This window comes from Notolepis coatsorum (assembly GCF_963971535.1).
Source record: "Notolepis coatsorum genome assembly, chromosome: 20".
In the NCBI taxonomy this organism is placed as follows: domain Eukaryota; kingdom Metazoa; phylum Chordata; class Actinopteri; order Aulopiformes; family Paralepididae; genus Notolepis; species Notolepis coatsorum.
In genome coordinates, this window is record NC_140184.1 from 30708531 (window position 1) to 30728895 (window position 20365).

General features: G+C 44.0%; 1 protein-coding gene across 2 annotated transcripts in view; it reads left to right on the forward strand.

Annotated features, from left to right (window-relative positions):
- LOC311247067 (mothers against decapentaplegic homolog 3) overlaps positions 1-20365 on the forward strand; it is a 76734-nt gene that overhangs the window by 17237 nt on the left and 39132 nt on the right. For both annotated transcript variants that reach the window (XM_084337367.1, XM_084337368.1), the window contains exon 2: positions 19451-19644. In XM_084337367.1, the coding sequence (XP_084193493.1) occupies positions 19451-19644 (194 nt within the window). The remainder of the gene's footprint in view (positions 1-19450; positions 19645-20365) is intronic.

Sequence of the window (20365 nt, forward strand, 5' to 3'; positions counted from 1 at the left end):
ACGTAACGTTACCATAACGTAAACTGAGTCTTACACTACTACTGTAGTAGGTTATGAAATGAGATAACAATCATATCCAGCATCATACTATTCCACTGTAAAATGATAGTTGCTGTTATTAATATTTCACATAACGTTACCTGACGTAACGTTACCATAACGTAAACTGAGTCTTACACTACTACTGTAGTAGGTTATGAAATGAGATAACAATCATATCCAGCCAAGAATATATTTCACATTACCTGACAAGAAATGCGCAGAACAAACTCGAATGTTGACAAGAGTCTTGCCATGGAAATCCTGGTTCAGTTTGGCCAACCACAAACGTCTCCTTTCCTGAGACAATTGTTTGCCCTCTTCTCCTTGATTTGTGATGACAATTGGCAATCTGAAGAACTCCAAATGCTTTTCCCTATCCGACCTATTAGTACAGCCAAGAACACGGCAATAATTGACCATTTTGAGCAAAAATGAACTTGAAGAGTTGCTAGTTCGATGCAATCACGCGTTGTTTACATCCAAGTTTATCGCCAAGATGGCCGACTTCCGGTTTGATGACGCGACGTGAGAACACTCTTAACTCATGTACAAATGCCGATATGCCCTACTTTGTTTACTTGTTTATTGCACAATGTCGCTCTATTGGTTGGATTCTTATTATATATTATTACTATTGTATTATGCACATCGTTGCGGGCAATTTAATTTTATAAATAATAAAAAAAAATATAAATATTAGAAAGGGCTGGGAATCAAACCCCGGGCGTCGGCTTGAAAGGAATGGGGATAAACCACTAGACCACGGTACTAGACAAAATATATCATTATAAATAGAGCCCACCTGGCACCTCCACTGCTAATTCGACAGGTCTTAACGGTTTCATTATTTTATTCAGCAACATTGCGTACACAAACTTATTGTTACCAAGAAGCATTACACTAACGCTTTCTTTTGATGAAATGAATGGACAAGAGAGCCGTACGTCGGCCATCTAATGAAGTTAGATTTGACACGTTTTAATATTATACACTTTGACTGCTGAATTGACACGTTTAACTTATTCATTCTTTAATTCAGCAACATTCATTCATGCAGTCTGTAGACATACTCTAGGACGTTGTAGCATCCTATGAATGAAGTCACCAGCTGTAATGGAATTGAATGGAACTCGAGCTTAGTCCAGCGCGGAGCTCCTCCAATGAATGAACAAAAGCCGGCGCGTCGGGCAGTTGTCACCAGCTGTATGAGAGCGCCCCCGCTGGTCATTGTTAACATTAACCATGCCAAGCGACGTCATAACAGCAGGCAAACAGCTGTTCCTGGACTTTTCCCAGCTGTATCTGTACCTGATTATGGCAAAAGACATGATTATGGCAAAACTTAACTTAAATAATATTAATAATCACTATTATGGGCCCATAAAACATTTATTCAGCACTTTTGAATGCATACATTAATTCCAGACTGACTGCTGAAAGATTGTACAATTTAAACATTTTCTCGTTGCATACAACAAAATGTGCATTAAAGTCAAGTGCATTTTTTTTTCTCTGTAGGATAACTACAACAAAGTGCATTCAGAACAAAGCCAAGGTGCTTTAAAACTGCATAATGATCTGCATAAAGACACACACACAGGACTGTTGTATTTACTACATCTCCAATGACTCTTAGCGGGGGATGACGTAGCTTACGAGAGACGGGTCAAAGAGGAATGGAAGCGTTAGCTTAACGCTAACGTTAGTTCAAAATGTTTTAACCGCAACGGGCATATAGTAATGGCGAGGATATAACACATGTTAAAGACACATTTATGGGATGCGTTGCTCGCGGTTGCGGAGTTTACATAGAAACAGCGCAACTCCCAAGAGGAGTTAGTTATCACAGGCTGCAGAACGCAGGAAGAGCTGCCAAGCTGCTCACGTTACACGTTGCGTGTTTTGATTACGTCATCACAACAACACTTTCGGTTACGAACGTCACGTATCCCTGTTCTTTGACATTCTGTGATATATTTTCGGTGCTAAAACCTAGCCTTTTTAGCCATTTTCGGCCGATAATTTTTGGTGGCCGAATTTTCGGTGCATCCCTACCACAGACAGTAACGTCACAGACTGTACCACCACAGACCATAACACCACAGACAGTAACGTCACAGACTGTACCACCACAGACCATAACATCACAGACAGTAACGTCACAGACTGTAACACCACAGACCATAACACCACAGACATTAACGTCACAGACTGTAACACCACAGACCGTAACATCACAGACAGTAACACCACAGACCATAACATCACAGACAGTAACGTCACAGACTGTAACACCACAGACCATAACACCACAGACATTAACGTCACAGACTGTAACACCACAGACCATAACATCACAGACAGTAACGTCACAGACTGTAACACCACAGACCGTAACATCACAGACAGTAACGTCACAGACAGTAACGTCACAGACCGTAACACCACAGATAGTAACGTCACAGACATTAACTTCACAGATAGTAACTTCACAGATAGTAACTTCACAGACAGTAACGTCACAGACCGTAACATCACAGACCGTAACATCACAGACACACTCGCACACAACATGTTGTTGTCAGTGTGGAAGTTCACCAAGCTGGTAATTTGTAATACCTGTAAGTGTAAGGCTAAGATAAGGCGTGGAGGAACAACCATGAAAACATTCTGATTTCTGAACAATTATACTTAAAAAGAAAGAAAAATGGAAATCTGAATGTCCAAGAATTTTGAAAATTGGATCTCGAAATGCTACAACTATTGGTGAGCTAAGAGTGTTTCAGGGACAGCCATACATTAGAGAAAGGGAGATACTGTGTGAATAAAGAAAGTGAGTGAGGGAAATTAAATTAGGGATCATGGACATGGGTATAAATGGCTGCATCTATATAGAGCTTTTATCCAAAGCGCTTTACAATTTGTTCCTCACATTCACCCATTCACTCACACATTCACACACCGATGGTGGAGGCAACCATGCAAGGTGCCAACCTGCTCATCGGGAGCAATTAGGGGTTGTAAGTGTCTTGCTCAAGGACACTTCGACACGCTGCCCAGGAGGAGCAGGAATCGAACCGGGAACCACCAGATTACCAGACGACTGCTCTGATGAGCCACAATAATGATTACTTGTCTAATTTGTATATGACAGATTCGTATATGTTTGCTAATGCACAACAATAAACAATGTATTCCTCAGATGAAGTATGAACGGTGTGGTAGCCGTGTGACTCTTTTACATTGCAACAAGTGCACTAAATGGGAAGCAGAACTTTAGAACGTGCCCTTTCACATGCCGTCCTCCTTGCACCGTACTTTATTATAGTGTAAGTCTAGACTTTCTGAGTTAAAGGTGCTATTTGTAAGATTTGTAACTAGCATACAATGGAGTTTATTTATTTATTTTTAACATGGTTCCTCATTCCAAATGATTGAACATCTTACAAATAGCACCTTTTAAATGATGGAACATCTGAGCAAGCAAAGCTCCCTGACAGAGTTGTGATACGTCACTTCTACTACTGCCTGAAAGCTCTGCCCTACTCTGACAGTTCTACTGTCTCAAAGAATCCATAGAGTAGACCAGCGGTTCTCAAACTACGGGTCGCGACCCAAAGTGGGGTCGTGGGTACTGTAGGTGACAGTGGGGTTGCACATTGGCAAGTAAAAAAAATGAAATAATATATATATATATATATTTCTTTATGTTCTGGCAACATATTTTTCCTAAATATGCCTCATTTTATAAATGTGTATTGACAACATAGTGCTGTAATACAATTTCCTAATAAATATGCATGATCAAGTTCAACAACGTGTGCTTTTATTTTGATATTCCTTAATTCCACGTTGAAACTACGCGATACAATAAGTGTGGGGTCGCCAAAAATGTTTCTAAATAAAATGGGGTCGTGGTATAAAAAAGTTGGAGAAAACCCTGGAGTAGACTCTCTTTTTAAATTAAACAAAAAAGAGATTAGAGCATTGAGGGTGAACTCTTAAGAAGAGAGGAAGGTGAGAGACAGAAGGAACGTCTTTATATATTTGGCACAGTGGAGTCAGTGCGTTGGATTCCCTGGTAGCTGGCAGCTGCAGGCTGTGGTTCGCGTGGCAGGGACTCAGAGCAGCTGATAAGACAGTGATAGAACTGGTTAGTCTTCCAGCCACGCCGGGTCTGGGAGACAAGTGCGGTACAACATGAGTGGAAGAGTGTCTGCTAAACACACACACACACACACACACACACACACACACACACACACACACACACACACACACACACACACACACACACACACACACACACACACACACACACACACACACACAGACACACACACACACACACACACACACACACACACACACACACACACACACACACACACACACACACACACACACACACACACACACACACACACACACACACACACACACACACACACACACACACACACACACACACACACACACACTTTTTTGTGTGAAGGAAATCCACAACGTTTGCACCTGCCCTTCCTCCTCCACCTGCAGAAAAACACGCACACACACACACAAGCTTACACGGCCATCAAACATCCTGTGCAGCAGTAGCTGTGTGTGTGTGTGTGTGTGTGTGTGTGTGTGTGTGTGCGTGCATCCTGTGTTTGTGCATGTGTGTTTGTCTGAACTCTTGTCTGAACTCACACACACTGTGTGTATGTGTGTGTGTGTGTGTGTGTGACTGGCTATGTGTGTCCTCCGATCTGAAGGTTCCTCCATCCAGTTTCCATTACGGGAGTTTTCTTTTGACATGTCCTGTGTCATATACGTTGGCCATTCATCCATTCATAAAACGACATCAGCCACCATGCATGGCACGCACGCACGCACGCATGTACGCACGCACGCACGCACGTACGCACGCATGTACGCACGCACGCACGCACGTACGCACGCACGCATGTACGCACGCACGCACGCACGTACGCACGCACGCACGCACGCACGCACGCACGCACGCACGCACGCACACACACACACACACACACACACACACACACACACACACACACACACACAGTTTGCATTTGCATTTCAAGGTACACATTTGAGCCGTCCGAGACATCATTGTTCCTCAGCGATATATGATACAGGCTGGGTCAATGAGAGTTTATGTATGCTGTCTGTGTGTGTGTCTGGCTCTGTAATTACAGTAGTAAAGTGCTCTCTCTGGTACAGGAGGGTGCTGAACTGCTCCCATTGTTCCATTTGCCTTCTGGAAAGGAAAGGGAATAATATACAGGTATGTCTGACTGAGCGAGGTAAGGTGTTCTACATCTCCTGGTTTGATGGAACCAAACTGTCAAGTTTGAACTTGTTTGAAACTCCACGCTCTCTTTGAACTAGGTTATAATCTATAATCTAATAACAACCCTGGAATAAAAAAAAAATTATATTCCCTCAAATATTCCAGTTCTCATATTTTAGTTAGGCTTACATTTGATTATTATTGATTTAGACAACATCATTATACACAATATCATAATAAGTACATAATATGTACAATAGCGTAATTCTTTATTTTTTTTATCCACTTTTTCTCCTTATTTTTCAATTTTTCTCCCATCCCAATTTTGCCTCGCCAATTCTCCCTTCAATTCTGCCCTCCCCTGTCTCGAACGTTGTTAGACCATGCCTCCCAGTGGTCGGCTGCAGTGAGGACCAAGCCTTGCATCACGTGTCCCCTCCAGTACACGAGGAGGCAGCTGTCGCATCTTTTCACCAGACAGCGTGATCTCTCAGTGGCGAGGAGTAACGCGTGGGAGGCTCACGCTGCCCCCGTCGCTTCTTGATTCTGCTGTACAGGCGCTGTAGGAGTAGCTGTCCACAACGTCCGATCCCCACCCACCAGCTTTCCCACCCCTAACACTGCCAATTGTGTTAGTATGAACGGCCAGCCAAGCTGGTAGCAACGCCGAGAGCTGGGCTCGAACCCAGCATATCCTGCGTTAGTGGCGAGCGCCTTGCCCACTGCGCCACTTAGCCGCCACAATAGCGTAATTCTAAAGTATTGCCCGGTCCTACTTAGAACATAATCAAAATTCAAGTATCATTGGCTTGTCGTCCGTCAAACCATAATTGATGCAGAGGGCACCTTTTACTTAATGCAGCATAAAGCCTCAACTTAATGAAAGTATGGCCTGAGATAATTGTTTCATAAAGGTTCCTTATGGCAATGTTGACAAAAACATGCTGTTAAATTGTGGGAACCTGGCCTCATGTCATGACCAATATTTAGGGATGGGTACCGTTCACATTTGAACCGATACGAATCGATACCGGTACCCAACGGTACCTTTGTTCTGTACTTTAGTCTCTAAAAATGTAATCTACCTACCGCAGTTGTGAAAAAAACTAAAAATATCCAAACTTCAAATAACCACACTTTCGACCGTTTTCGGCTTGCCATTGCCCCGACTGCTTTGTTGTTGAATCAAGTCAAATCCTAGGTAAGCCTATATTGTGCGTGTGAACGTTGACGTGAGAAAGAAAAAAAAGCAAAAAAAAGAAAGAAAGATAAACGTATATATATATAAATCTGACACCGATGGATCTCACGTGAATCGGTACTCGGTAGTACCGACGTGATTCGGTAGGTACCTTTAAAAGTACCTAATTCGGTACCCATCCCTACCAATATTGCATTCTGATTTCAAAGTAAAAGTAGTGGATCTGCATTGCAGCAGTGCAGCCTGCGCCTGAGGAATGAAGAAATGACGCAAGAGGTAACATCTGCTGACACAGGCCATGCTGGGATCTAGGGCAGGATGATATGGTCATAAAATAATATCACTTTTTTTCATGGTATAACTATAAATATTTCACGGTATCATATGAACAATTGCCAATTGGTGCTTTTTCATTCAAAAGAGTACTAATCTTTACAATACTGGTGAAAGGAAAATCTTTTAGATCAACTTAAAGAAAATATATGTATACATTTACCATTTGTGTATAGCCTGGCCCTAGATGGTGTAGTATTATCCATACCTTTTGCATGACTATACCATGATATTCAATACCTCCCTCCCAGCCCTATTGCCATAATTGATTACCTTTTAACATTATGGCCTAAACATGATTACAGACAGAAATAGCCACTGTTGAGGCTATAATGTTATGAGTCACACTGGAAATGTAATTGTGTGTCTATGGGAACATACAGTCTAATATCTAATCAAATGTTTCCATTTTCAAACCCACGTTTTCTTTTCTCCCTCCAAAGATTTTAAATGTTTTTGGAAAAAAAGAAAGAAATGTGTGTGTAGGTGTGTGTGTGCGTGCGTGTGTGTTGTGTGTGTGTGTGTTAGTCAGCTCAGAGGAATGCTCTCCCTGCCTGTTGGGGCCTTGGGGAGGGCGTGGGCTGCTGTTTGGTTTGCGGCTGCTCCAGGGGTGGAGGGGGTGAGACTCTCTGCCTTGACTTGGCCCTGGCTGTCTCACTATCTGCGGGGGAGCACACACGCGCGCACCAGACAACAAGCCTGCCTTTGTGCGCCACTGGCCACCACTACCACTACTGCTACTAGTGCTAGACTGCTGCTGGATATGTGTAGGAAAACAGCCCAAGTTGAAAGACGAGTGTTTAAACAAGGATGTGAAATTGTGAACCCATCCAAATCAATACAAGGGATGAAGGGAGTAAGCCTATTTTATTTTATTTCAGAAGTGGAATATGGGATAAGATACAGCAGTTGGACAAAGAGTTAAGAGGACTACAGGGTGGTGCTGTAGTCTAAATGAGGGCCAGGGTCAACAAGAAGTCACATCGGGCTAATAAACAAGTCAATCATTGATGCTTTCGGGCCAGAACTTGGCCATGTTGATGAAAGAATAACTAGAATGGCACTCACAGAGATGCAACTCCCACGCTACAACGACCTGTAACCCTGTCATAGGAGACTCATTATAATATTGTATGTAGTCCGGGTAGACCTTGTGTCCCCACCCAGTGTCCCTCAATTGGAAATCTTGTTGGTTGACATCTCGGTCCAATGTCCGACTGATCATAAACGACCTGCGGCTTGTCTCTCAACATGTACTATAGGGCCGTTAACATTCGATGGCAGCACTATCGTTCTATGCAGGAGGAACCAATGTTTTCATTATAGTGAACAGATGCAAACAAGCAGATGGACGGTTACCTAGCAACAGACACTTCCTACTGTGTAGAAGACAATGTCTATGTATGTGTAATGTTGATAAACAGTAAGGTCATTATTTTAAGTTATATTTGATTTAAAAAAAAAAAAAAAAGGAAAAAAAAATTAATATTTAAGTTGGATATGATGATCTTGATGGTACTTATTTTTTATTTCAAATACACAGGATGTTAAAATACAAAGTGCCACCTCTAAAACTCCTGAACTCCCAGTGTTGATGGATGGTTTAAGCACTGACGTATACACTACTCCGATGTTGAGAAAGGCTTGGCAGACATGTCATTGGGATTGTCTAGTGGGCTCCTACGTTCATCATCTATGTTCTGCCTCAGTTGCAAGCTCTGCGTAGCATAGTTTCTTTCTTTCAAAGGCTTCCTGCACAGCGTCCTCCCAAGGAACTGTGAGTTCCACACAGTACACCATGCGCTGAGAATCGGACCACAGGACCAGATCAGGTCCCAAGTTGGTGATGGCTATCTCTGATGGAACTGTGAGCCGTTGGCCCACGTCCACCTGCATCTGCCAGTCCCGGGCTGCCTCCAGCTGTCCAAACCTGGCCCTAGGTGGAATCTTCCGTTGTCTTTGTTCCCCTTCCCTTCCTGGGCGGCAAGGCATTGTTGGTTGTTCTGCTTTCCAGTGTCGCTGCCAGCCATTTGAGCACTTGTGTCTCCAGGTGTACTGTCCTTGGGAGAGGCTCACTTTACACCCAGTGACGATGTGTCTTAAGTGTAGCTGGTGTTGAACATGAAGTTCATTATTTAAGTTATAAGAAAGGTGGTAGGAACATATAAGTGTATACTTATTCCTACTCCTTTTCGGAAAAGAGAATTTGCTTTATATGTTTACTGTTAATTTGATTGGTTATTCTTTATTCGTGTGTTTTTGTTCTTTTATTATTTGTTACATGTTCGAAAGATTCATTCTGTTCTAGTCTATTCTATTCTAAAAACGTCAGTGGAATAGCTACATTCATTGGTTTGACATCAAAGAAGTGTTGGTTTGGGATAGTTGTTCCCCATTCACAAATGCATGGGTTTACATGAATCCTTAAATTGAGTGGCATTTCCCTCAGCTATTTAATTTAACCATGTGTAAATACGTTCTTCTTCTAGACTTCACAAGGCACACCACACAATTTGAAGACGCATAAGCTTGATTTCCAAAGTGGCTTCATGCGTGTGGCCGTTAGCAGAGCAACTCGAGGGGTGTCTCATAGTGCCATGCTTGTCTTGTGATCTCGTGTGTATCCTCGTGTTTTATTCTGAGCCTGCACAGGATGGCCCTGAATCACTGTTTGCACAGTCTAGTTATTTTCTAGGTCTGGCCATCAGTTCAGTTTGCTGCCCTCACTCAGCCCAATAAATTAATATCTGGCCCGTAGTCCAGCCCTCTGACCATCAGCTCAGGAAATAATCGATGTCCTGTTCTGATGTTGGAAGCCTGGATAGGGGGGGCTCAGGGTCGATTTATATTCGGTAGTGCAAGCAGTTCTTTTGATTTTAAAAAGAGCGCCTACCACTTCAATGTTCGGTGCTCCTCTTGGTATGTTGCAGGATTTTATCTTTAAACTTCTTCGCCTTCTACCAACCCATGTGACACTTGTTGTTTTTTGTGATTGGAGATTTCACACCTGTAATTCACCGATTTGAGATCTGATTGGCTGTCAAGAAGGGAGGGTCATTCTATTCTTTAACTGGGCTATGTCCATTTTTCTAAATCAAATCATATTTATTTGTAAAGCCTGCAACGGTTCAGGTAGGTGTGCTGGACCCAAATGCAGAATAGAAGGAAGATGCGGAAACGATGGTTGCTCTTTCTCAACAAAAATACTGTTTCTTTATTTTGAAACGTTTAGAGCAACAATGACAATGTTTTGAGACGCACAGTCTCCACAATAATGAGAACGGTTGAGAGGCACAGGCTCCACAATAATGAGAACGGTTGAGAGGCACAGTCTCCACAATAATGAGAACGGTTGAGAGGCACAGGCTCCACAATAATGAGAACGGTTGAGAGGCACAGGCTCCACAATAATGAGAATGGTTGAGAGGCACAGTCTCCACAACTTGATATAATAATAAACAAAAGAAAACAAAAGCCCACATTTTGCTGAAGCGAAATGTGAAACACAGGAGTTTTAAGTCATGAAGATTAAGAAGGGCCGGCAGGTCTTGTTCAATGTTATTTAAACGTACAACGTTTCCATTCAAATCAGATCTTGGTCTGGCTGTGCTGCTGTGACCCTCCTCTCTGATTCAGGCATCCATGATATCACCTGCGGGCCCCTAATCAAACTCAATCCCTCTATTCCTGGTTCCCTTTAGCCCCCCCCCTCCCCCCATTCAAGAAAGAGAGTCTGATGGCTTTTCCAGCGAGAGAGAGAGAGAGAGAGAGAGAGAGAGAGAGAGAGAGAGAGAGAGAGAGAGAGAGAGAGAGAGAGAGAGAGAGAGAGAGAGAGAGAGAGAGAGGGAAGTGTGTGTGTGTGTGTGTGTGTGATGGCTTTTCCAGCGAGAGAGAGAGAGAGAGAGAGAGAGAGAGAGAGAGAGAGAGAGAGAGAGAGAGAGGGAGGGAAGTGTGTGTGTGTGTGTGTGTGTGTGTGTGTGTGTGTGTGTGTGTGTGTGTGTGTGTGTGTGTGTGTGTGTGTGTGTGTGTGTGTGTGTGTGTGTGTTTTTCTGTGTGGGTTGGTCCACTGCTGGTATGCACTTAAACAAGATTTAGAAATAGTTTTGGTTATATTTTACATTTTTCAAAAAGTTTCTCCCCCCCTTGACGCTGACTTCACTCTAGTGTGTATATTGATACCAGCTCTATTGACTGCGGTCGGTTAACCAGGTTGCCTTACCAACAGGTTCAAGAAGCTCCTCCTACCTCGGTGAGCGTTTTTTTTGACTGTTGAATATAATGTTGCTGAAAGACTGCTGTTCAGCAGAAGAACACAAAAGGCCGCTGCAACCTTCGACACTTTGCCGCAGACTTTTACGAGAGGCACAAAAGACCTGTTTCAGCCCCCTCCTGTTGAAATGGAGGGGGGAGGGCAGTCTGGCCGGGAGGGGGGGGGGGGGCAGGACAGACGGCGAGAGAGAGAGAGAGAGAGAGAGAGAGAGAGAGGGGCAGGCAGGTCGCAGACACTTTTGAGCTGCCCTGAGCTATTGAGACAGTCTGTCATCCCTATTGTCCAGGAGCACTATTCCCTTGCTTTATCTGTCGTCTGCTTTCCCTACTGTTATCCTCCCTGCTTCTTTCCATTTTGTTGTCCACATTTTGAAGGCATTTTTATTCTGATCTTTACAAACTATTTATCCATCATCGTAAGTTTCTTGATCAATGTCGTGCTTCAGTTAATTTGAATTTATACTTGTTGTAGACATGAACTCATGACCTGGGACTGACTGAGTTTAGCAAAAGGTCTCTGTCCACAGAGAGTTTAGCAAAAGGTCTCTGTCCACAGAGAGTTTAGCAAAAGGTCTCTGTCCACAGAGAGTTTAGCAAAAGGTCTCTGTCCACAGAGAGTTTAGCAAAAGATCTCTGTCCACAGAGAGTTTAGCAAAAGATCTCTGTCCACAGAGAGTTTAGCAAAAGGTCTCTGTCCACAGAGAGTTTAGCAAAAGGTCTCTGTCCACAGAGAGTTTAGTTTGTGTGTGTTCAGTGCTGTTTGGACCATAGCCAGTTTAGACACTGTGTATGTGTGTGTGTGTGTGTGTGTGTGTGTGTGTGTGTGTGTGTGTGTGTGTGTGTGTGTGTGTGTGTGTGTGTGTGTGTGTGTGTGTGTGTGTGTGTGTGTGTGCGTGTGCGTGTGTGCATGTGGTGTGTTTTGTCTGTGTCTGTGTATGCAGTTGTGCCTCAAAGTGTTTGTTTTGCCCTCAGATTAGTGAAGCTCAGGCTGGGCTTGTCTGAGTCAGTTTCTGAATAAGCTGGACACACACACCCACACACCCCAACCCCACCATCCTGCAAATCTGAGAACCTCTTCCCATTCTGACACCACTCTACACCGATCAACAAGCTCTAATTGACCTATCTCAAGCCCCACCCTCTTTTCTTGATCCTCCAAAGGAAGAAAGGTCAATTGTGGAAACCCCCCTTCACACAGCCCAGCCCCCGCAAGTATGGATATTGTATCCCTCTCTCACACACTGTACACTCACACTCACGCACACACATGTTTGGGGGAGGGGTGCGTACATGTGGGGTCAGCTTCTGCCTTTGGGTGTGGAACACAGTAATGACGTCCACACGATTCACCCTAAGGCAAATCAATAACACCAATCTGTCCCTTTCACTTTTGACATTAGTTCTGACATCTCTTTTTAAAGACATTTCATGGGTACCGTACAGAAGCACACACACACACACACACACCCACTGCACACAAACATACACACACATACAAAAGGTTATCCTCACCTCACCTGGCCAGGCTGGCCTCCTGTGCCTCTCAGCAGGGCGTTTAGGGTCAGACACCCTCCCTCTTTGCCTCCCCCTGCTACATAGCTGAAGCGCCCACCGCTCCAAATACCCATAAAGCATATTTGAAGAGTCTGAGGCTGACTCGGCTGGCTCGTCTAAACAACATGACAACACCAGTTGTAGTGCAGCCAAGGCTTGGTGACATGTAGGAATAGTTATGGCTGCTAGGGGAGTGTTTTTCTGCAAGGTTCTCAGTCGTAAATCTCTCCAATAAACTCGGTCTGATGGAAGAGAAGATGGTGTGTGTCCGGACTGGTCTTTGTGTGTCCGGACTGGTCCTTGTTGTGTGTCCGGACTGGTCTTTGTGTGTCCGGACTGGTCCTTGTTGTGTGTCCGGACTGGTCTTTGTGTGTCCGGACTGGTCCTTGTTGTGTGTCCGGACTGGTCTTTGTGTGTCCGGACTGGTCTTTGTGTGTCCGGACTGGTCCTTGTTGTGTGTCCGGACTGGTCTTTGTGTGTCCGGACTGGTCCTTGTTGTGTGTCCGGACTGGTCTTTGTGTGTCCGGACTGGTCCTTGTTGTGTGTCCGGACTGGTCCTTGTTGTGTGTCCGGACTGGTCTTTGTGTGTCCGGACTGGTCTTTGTGTGTCCGGACTGGTCTTTGTGTGTCCGGACTGGTCTTTGTGTGTCCGGACTGGTCCTTGTTGTGTGTCCGGACTGGTCTTTGTGTGTCCGGACTGGTCCTTGTTGTGTGTCCGGACTGGTCTTTGTGTGTCCGGACTGGTCTTTGTGTGTCCGGACTGGTCCTTGTTGTGTGTCCGGACTGGTCTTTTTGTGTCCGGACTGGTCTTTGTGTGTCCGGACTGGTCCTTGTTGTGTGTCCTGACTGGTCTTTTTGTGTCCGGAATGGTCCTTGTTGTGTGTCCGGACTGGTCTTTGTGTGTCCGGAATGGTCCTTGTGTGTCCGGACTGGTCTTTGTGTGTCCGGAATGGTCCTAGTGTGTCTTGTACAATAGAAGGAATGGAAGGGGTTTTTGCAAATGGAGTACTATGCAGTAGGGCTGAACCCAAATGCTTGGAAGCTTAAGATCGCTGCCATGGTAATTGATGCCAAAAGCACTATTCAAATGCTTATTTTTTTACCACTCCAAACATTAGCCTACATCAGCCTAAGAAATAGCTCATAAAAATTCTTTCACATTCTTTTTGAAAATCAGTTATTCGCAGACGAGGACATTTTGAGTTATGAGAATGTTCAGAATCTAATGTACCTATCTACCACATAGCACTCAATTACCCGCCACGTTGGAACTGTGCACACAGGAAGAATGAAGCCTCAATCATTTCCTGATACTGTAATTACTGCTGAAGCTTCGAAGGCCAAAGAAATGGTGATCGGGTCATCAGCCCTACTAGGAAAGGAAACATGGTGGTAGTAATGTCACTGAGGACGCCCCCATCCCCCACCCTGCTCTCAGCCCAGCCCACCCCACTCCTAAAAGCTCCAAACACCCACTCAACAGCAGGGGCCACAGACACATACCAGTGACATTAACTCACCCTAGTCTCGCTATATGACATGGCCATGAATGCGCACACACACACACACACACACACACGCACGCACGCACGCACACGCACACTCACTGCACATACCCCTATTAACCTTAATTCTTCATGATGGACATTGGACTTGCTGATGTGCCAAAGCCCCAGGAAATAGCTGCTCATTTACAGACTGTGGCAAAACAGCAGCCTACTTCCTAATTTTCAGCCAATTGGGAGCTCATAAAAAGGGACCTTGGCCTCAGTGTGGACAGTTTTCTGCAGGATGAAAAGCGGAGGTTTGTAGGATTGAAGGAGGTCTTGTTCATATTAAGTAGGTTTAGTTGTTACTGTTACGTAATATCACTTATTACTAGGCTTGTGTTTTTGTGGTACTGATTGGCAGCACATGCACACACATGCACTCACATGCACACACATGACACATGCACTCATGCACGTCGTCCACAAGATTTGTTCCACACTCCTACGCAGAGAGTTGGAGGGCGTTCCACTGTCAAAACATTTCTCTGCCACAAAGAGGAAGTAAACTAACCGGTGAACCTTGTTTTCACCAAGTCACCATTAACATATTGAATACATTATATTATATAAATTGTTCCCCTTACACAGTTGGCCTTCTTTGCAAATAAGACGATCAGAAAATCTGTTTAAAAATAAATAAATAAAAAATCTTTTGATTTCATGTCTGTTTATTCACTGTGTCCATGGAAATGACAATGGATAAGGTTTCCTTATACAGAAAATAAGTCTTAAAAGTAAGAATGACTTTTCTGATAACTATATCACTGCATAACCCAAAAATATCCAGACAAGCTTAATATTTGGTTATTTGTGATACTCTCTGTATGTGTACATGCAATTAATTTACATTTACATTTAGTCATTTAGCTGACGCTTTTATCCAAAGCGACTTACAAGTTCTGTACGACAAGTCATCAGGAAGGGCACAAATCTATCAGCTGAGTAACAATGTTCATCAAAGTGTTGAGTGCTACAGTGTAGGTTAGTATATTAGGACAAGTGCATGACAATAAGGTTAGTTAGGGTTAGATTTTTTTATGTTTATTTTTTCATTTCAGATAATGATTGAAGAAGTGCGTCTTTAGTCGACGGCGAAAGATTGGACGGGTTTCGGCTGTCCTAACTGTGGTGCGCAGCAGGGTTTCCGTTAGAAAAAATTGTTGCCGGTCTCCGTGACCTGCAAGATTTCAATCTACCGGACAAATGAGATTAATTCCGGTCATAGTTTATTGAGTTTTAAAACAATTGATAGGCAGGCTATATAAAGAATGTCATCCTCAAGGCATGTAGATTTATAATATTATTACTTAAAACTAGGCTACTTTTGCGTATACAGTCATTAATTAATATATTCCAAATAAAATAAGTCCCTCGATACTCCGTGCTGCTGCTGACTTGAAATAAAATAGACCGCGTATCTGTGGGCAGTCGGTCCGACACTAAACAGCAGTCTGTTATAATCACATTTTTATGAGCTAACGAATTCCGTTATATTGGACATTTGTATTAATTATATCAAGCGAAGAACTGAGAAAGCAGAGAGACGGCAACATTATCGTGGTTTGCGTGACGACTCTCTCCACCTCGCAACGACTTATTTGCAAAGAGTATGGCGCTGCACCTCGCAACGACTTATTTGCAAAGAGTATGGCGCTGCAGAGAAGCTGATTTAGCTGTTATTGGCTCTTTTCTGGGAACCGCACAGCAGCGCCCCCCACCCAACATTGGCTGAAAATGGCTGAATTGGAGTACTGCTGGAATACTGCATTGTGCTGTTGCCTCTCTGGCTCTGCAGCTTCACATGCACTCGCACACCCAGCACTAAGCTCTCGCTGACGACGTCGTTGTCATTATTAGAAGCAACGAGGAAACAAATGTAATGATCGTTTCGTTCATCGCATAGGCTATTTAATTTTAGCCTATTTTAATACAATTCAAATAATCAAATTGTGCTTAGACTCAGGGAATTATTTTCACCGGACATTAAGACCGGAGATATTAAATATGTCGGACTTAAACAGATTTTGCCGGTCAAATACCGGTAATTACCGGCTAACGGAAACGCTGGTGCGCAGTTCGTTCCACCATTGTGGGGCAAGGACTGAGAATAGGCGGCTTTTCCTTGATGACCCTCCCGGAGCTCGGATAGGGGTGGGTCTGAGGTGGCCAGAAGATGCAGAGCGTAGGGGTCTTGAGGGTGTGTAGTTAGAGACCATTGACCGGAGGTAGGTGGGAGCGGTTCCCTTTGCCGCACGGTATGCTAGGTCGAGGGCCTTGAAGCGGATACGTGCAGCAATGGGGAGCCAGTGCAGGTCCCTAGGAAGTGGGGTGACATGGGCTGACTTCGGTAGGTTTGAGATCAGGCGGGCCGCTGCGTTCTGAATGAGTTGAAGAGGCTTGGTGGCAGTGGCCGGAAGGCCAGCAAGCAGTGCGTTGCAGTAGTCGAGGCGGTTCAAAGTTATAAACACATTTTCTTTCAAGCCAATTTGGTCGCGGAGGTCAGGAATTGTTACAGGCATGAGGCACTTGGGGCAGAGCTGTTTCACAAGCTGCTCTGCATAGGAGTGTGCATTTGTTCTAGCTTCTGAACACCCGCCCCCCCTTTCATTCAACTGTGTGTGTGCTTTACTGACACACACCGACAGCATTTACATTTAAAATAGCCCCCCCCCACTCTCTTTGAAATATGAAGACAGTGGAAAGCTTCTATATGAAAAATTAAAGTGTCACGCTCTCCCTGCTCCACACACAATGTCTGTGACCCAGATGGAGTCATAATACTTCACTGAGGCCACACCAGTTGGCCAGGAGATGGCCTTGTTTTGATCCAAGTCCTCTCTCTAAAGGGCTTTAGCCTAAGCCTTTTCCTTTCCGTGCGTGCGTGCGTGTATGTTGTTGGTCATTGCCCCCTTGTGTAGGATGAGTGCTTTTATTTTCTCAGTGGGTTCAGAACTTGCCCGTCTCTAGTGTCAAACAACCAACGGTACTCCTCTTTATTTTGCCTAAAACCATTAAGTTAAACATGTTATACAAATAAAATATCTTATTACTGACTGTTTTTATACAAATGATATGTCATTAAATTCAGGAGAAATCAATTATCAGATTTGTGTTCAGTCTTGAATCGATACACATTATTTGAACCCTTACCGTTTTAACCCATAGTGCTGGTTGCACTAATATGCAGTTTCACTTCCTGTATTTTTGATGCTGCAATATCTTCACCCCTACTGTTATTAAAGGTGCTGTAAGTGGTATTTCTTTGTTTTGACAGCCATCACTGATATAGAGTGTTTGGTCTGTACATGGGTCTCCCAGTCCCTCCTCTCTGCAGTAAACAGAAAATAAAGAAAATATCCAATCAGGATCATCTTTTGTCAGACCATTTAGTGTCTCCTGATTGGATAAAGTGGGAACGGGAGACCAGAAAATGTGTTTTCTGTTTACTGCAGAGCGGAGGGACTGGGAGTCCCATGTTACTGACCAAACACTCTATATCAGTGATTGCTGTTGGAATGTAGAGCTATCATTTTAACATGTAGACCACTTACTTATCTTAACAAATACATACTACTCACAGCACCTTTTAATAGGCCTCCAGCAAATGCACACATCCGTGTTTGCTACAATAAGTGGCCGTGTCAAACCCAAGAATAATATCTTTATATCGCTCACACCCTCACTGTACACTGTACTGCTGAGACAGAACAGCAAGAGAAATGTTGCTTTACTCATGTGAGTTTGGCATTAATTTGACTGGACAGTAAAGCAGTGAATGTTTTTTTGTTTGTTGTGAAGTTACCATGAGAGTCCGTGCTTCTTACTGTCTGACACGTTGCTGGGCCGTGGCTGTTCATAGCTAGCTGGTGAGCAGTGTTCTGACAGAGATATGGGCCTTCCTTTTGTTGAGAAGCTTTCGCGCGTGAAACCTCCACTAATATGCATACTCCGAGTTACAGTAATGTGATCACCTTGCATATGATTCCTGGAGCCTTACTTTTGCCCCTGAAGTGAATGTTTTTTTTTTATCCACTTTTTCTCCCATTTTCTATATTTTCTCCCATCCCAATTTCGTATCATCCAATTCAACCCTCCCCTGTCACGAACGCTGTTTCTTGCCTCCCACAAGCCGGCTGCAATGTGGACTAAGTCATACATAGCACAAGTCCCCTCCGGTACTTGAGGTAACAGCAGTCGCATCTTTTCACCTGCGCAGCTCGATCTCTCAGTGGCGAGGAGTAACGCGTGGGAGGCTCACGCTGCCCCCGACACTTCCTGATTCTACTGCGCAGGCGCACCAACCGACCTGTAGGAGTCGCTGTCCACAACGCCCGATCCCCACCCATCAGTTTCCCACCCCCTAATACGGCCAATGTGTATTAGTATGAACGACCAGCTAAACTGAAAGCAATGTGGAGCGCTGGGATCGAACAGGCGAGCCCAGCGTCTCTGCATTCGTGGCGAGCGCCTTGCCCACTACGCCACGTAGCCGCCCCCCTGAAGTGAATGTTTAGGTCTTCAAGAGTCTTTCTCCCTCCCAACGCCATGTGAAACCAAACCTCAGTAGTTAAGCTGCCACCCAAGCGTCTCTAAATGCATCTCAGTTACTGCTTTCTCCAATAAGCCTAAGATCGCTTCTTTCTTTTTAATTGTACTTGATTGATTGTGTGGGAATGCCCTCTGACCACATGGGCTAACCAATGAAACCAAGTACAAAGACGTCACCATAGGGCTGGGCGATATGCCCAAAATATCATATCATAAATATAATATTTTGACGGTATAATGGTATGTGACGGACGGTATAGTTTTCCAGTACAAATTACAATGTGATTTTTATTTTATTTAACTTTTTAATACTGCTGCAAGGAATCTTTTATTTAATTTTTATGTTTATATATATATAAACTTAAAAATATACAGTATGTATATTGTTTTTCGTGATATGTATACTGTATATCGTGAGCAACGGTATTGTAAAAATCCGTACCGCTTTGCATGGATCCATGACAGTATACCTCCCAGCCGTACTCAAGAGGCTGAGCTGTTTCTGTTCCATTCAGATCAATGTGTGAGTCTATATCATCAACATGTCTGACAGAAAGTTATGCGTGATGAACAAACAACTCTTAATATACATCTCCTCTTTCCCATCCCCTCCCTCACTTTCTCTCCTCTTCCCTCTCTCTCTCTCTATCCCTATAGGTCTCTGGACGGTCGTCTGCAGGTGTCCCACAGGAAGGGCCTGCCCCACGTCATCTACTGCCGTCTGTGGCGCTGGCCCGACCTACAGTCCCACCACGAGCTGCGGGCTGTGGAGCTGTGCGAGTATGCCTTCCACACCAAGAAGGACGAGGTGTGCGTCAACCCCTACCACTACCAGCGGGTGGAGACGCCAGGTACACAAGACCAGGCCAGAGTTGTTTTCTTTTTCTTTTTTTATTTGCTTATTTACATTATTCGTTTTTCGGATTCACAGCCATAATTATGGTCTGCCTGATTGAGTCTGCCTGATCCAAGTGAACCCTGGAGCGGTTTGTTTTGAGGTGTGAAAGCATTCTGACCAAAAGCAGGTCAGACATGAGCAAAAGACATGACAATTGTGCATTTAATGAAGCTGATTGGTCAGGTTTTGTTGACATTTTCCGATATATTCCCAAATGTCAGATTCTTTTGCATAATTTATTTTATTATTTTCACTGCTTGTACATATAAAATAGTCAAATAATGCTGTGCTACTAAACAAATACCTGACATGTATAAGTCATGCGACAGTAGCCTAGACCAGTGGTTCCCAACCTTTTTTGAGTACTGTACCACCAAAGCATTTCATTCAAGCCAACCAAAAGTACCACCTACTACGCAATCAATCGTGGTGATGCCCAGGATGTATAATTAATAAATTAATAGTCTATATATTGTGGCAGACCGGCTGTGTGTGTGTGTGTGTGTGTGTGTGTGTGCGTGTGTGTGTGTGTGTGTGTGTGTGTGTGTGTGTGTGTGTGTGTGTGTGTGTGTGTGTGTGTGTGTGTGTGTGTGTGTGTGTGTGTGTGTGTGTGTGTGTGTGAGAGACCTGGATAAAGTCACATGGTCACACAGGTTGGCAGTTTATTGAAGCAA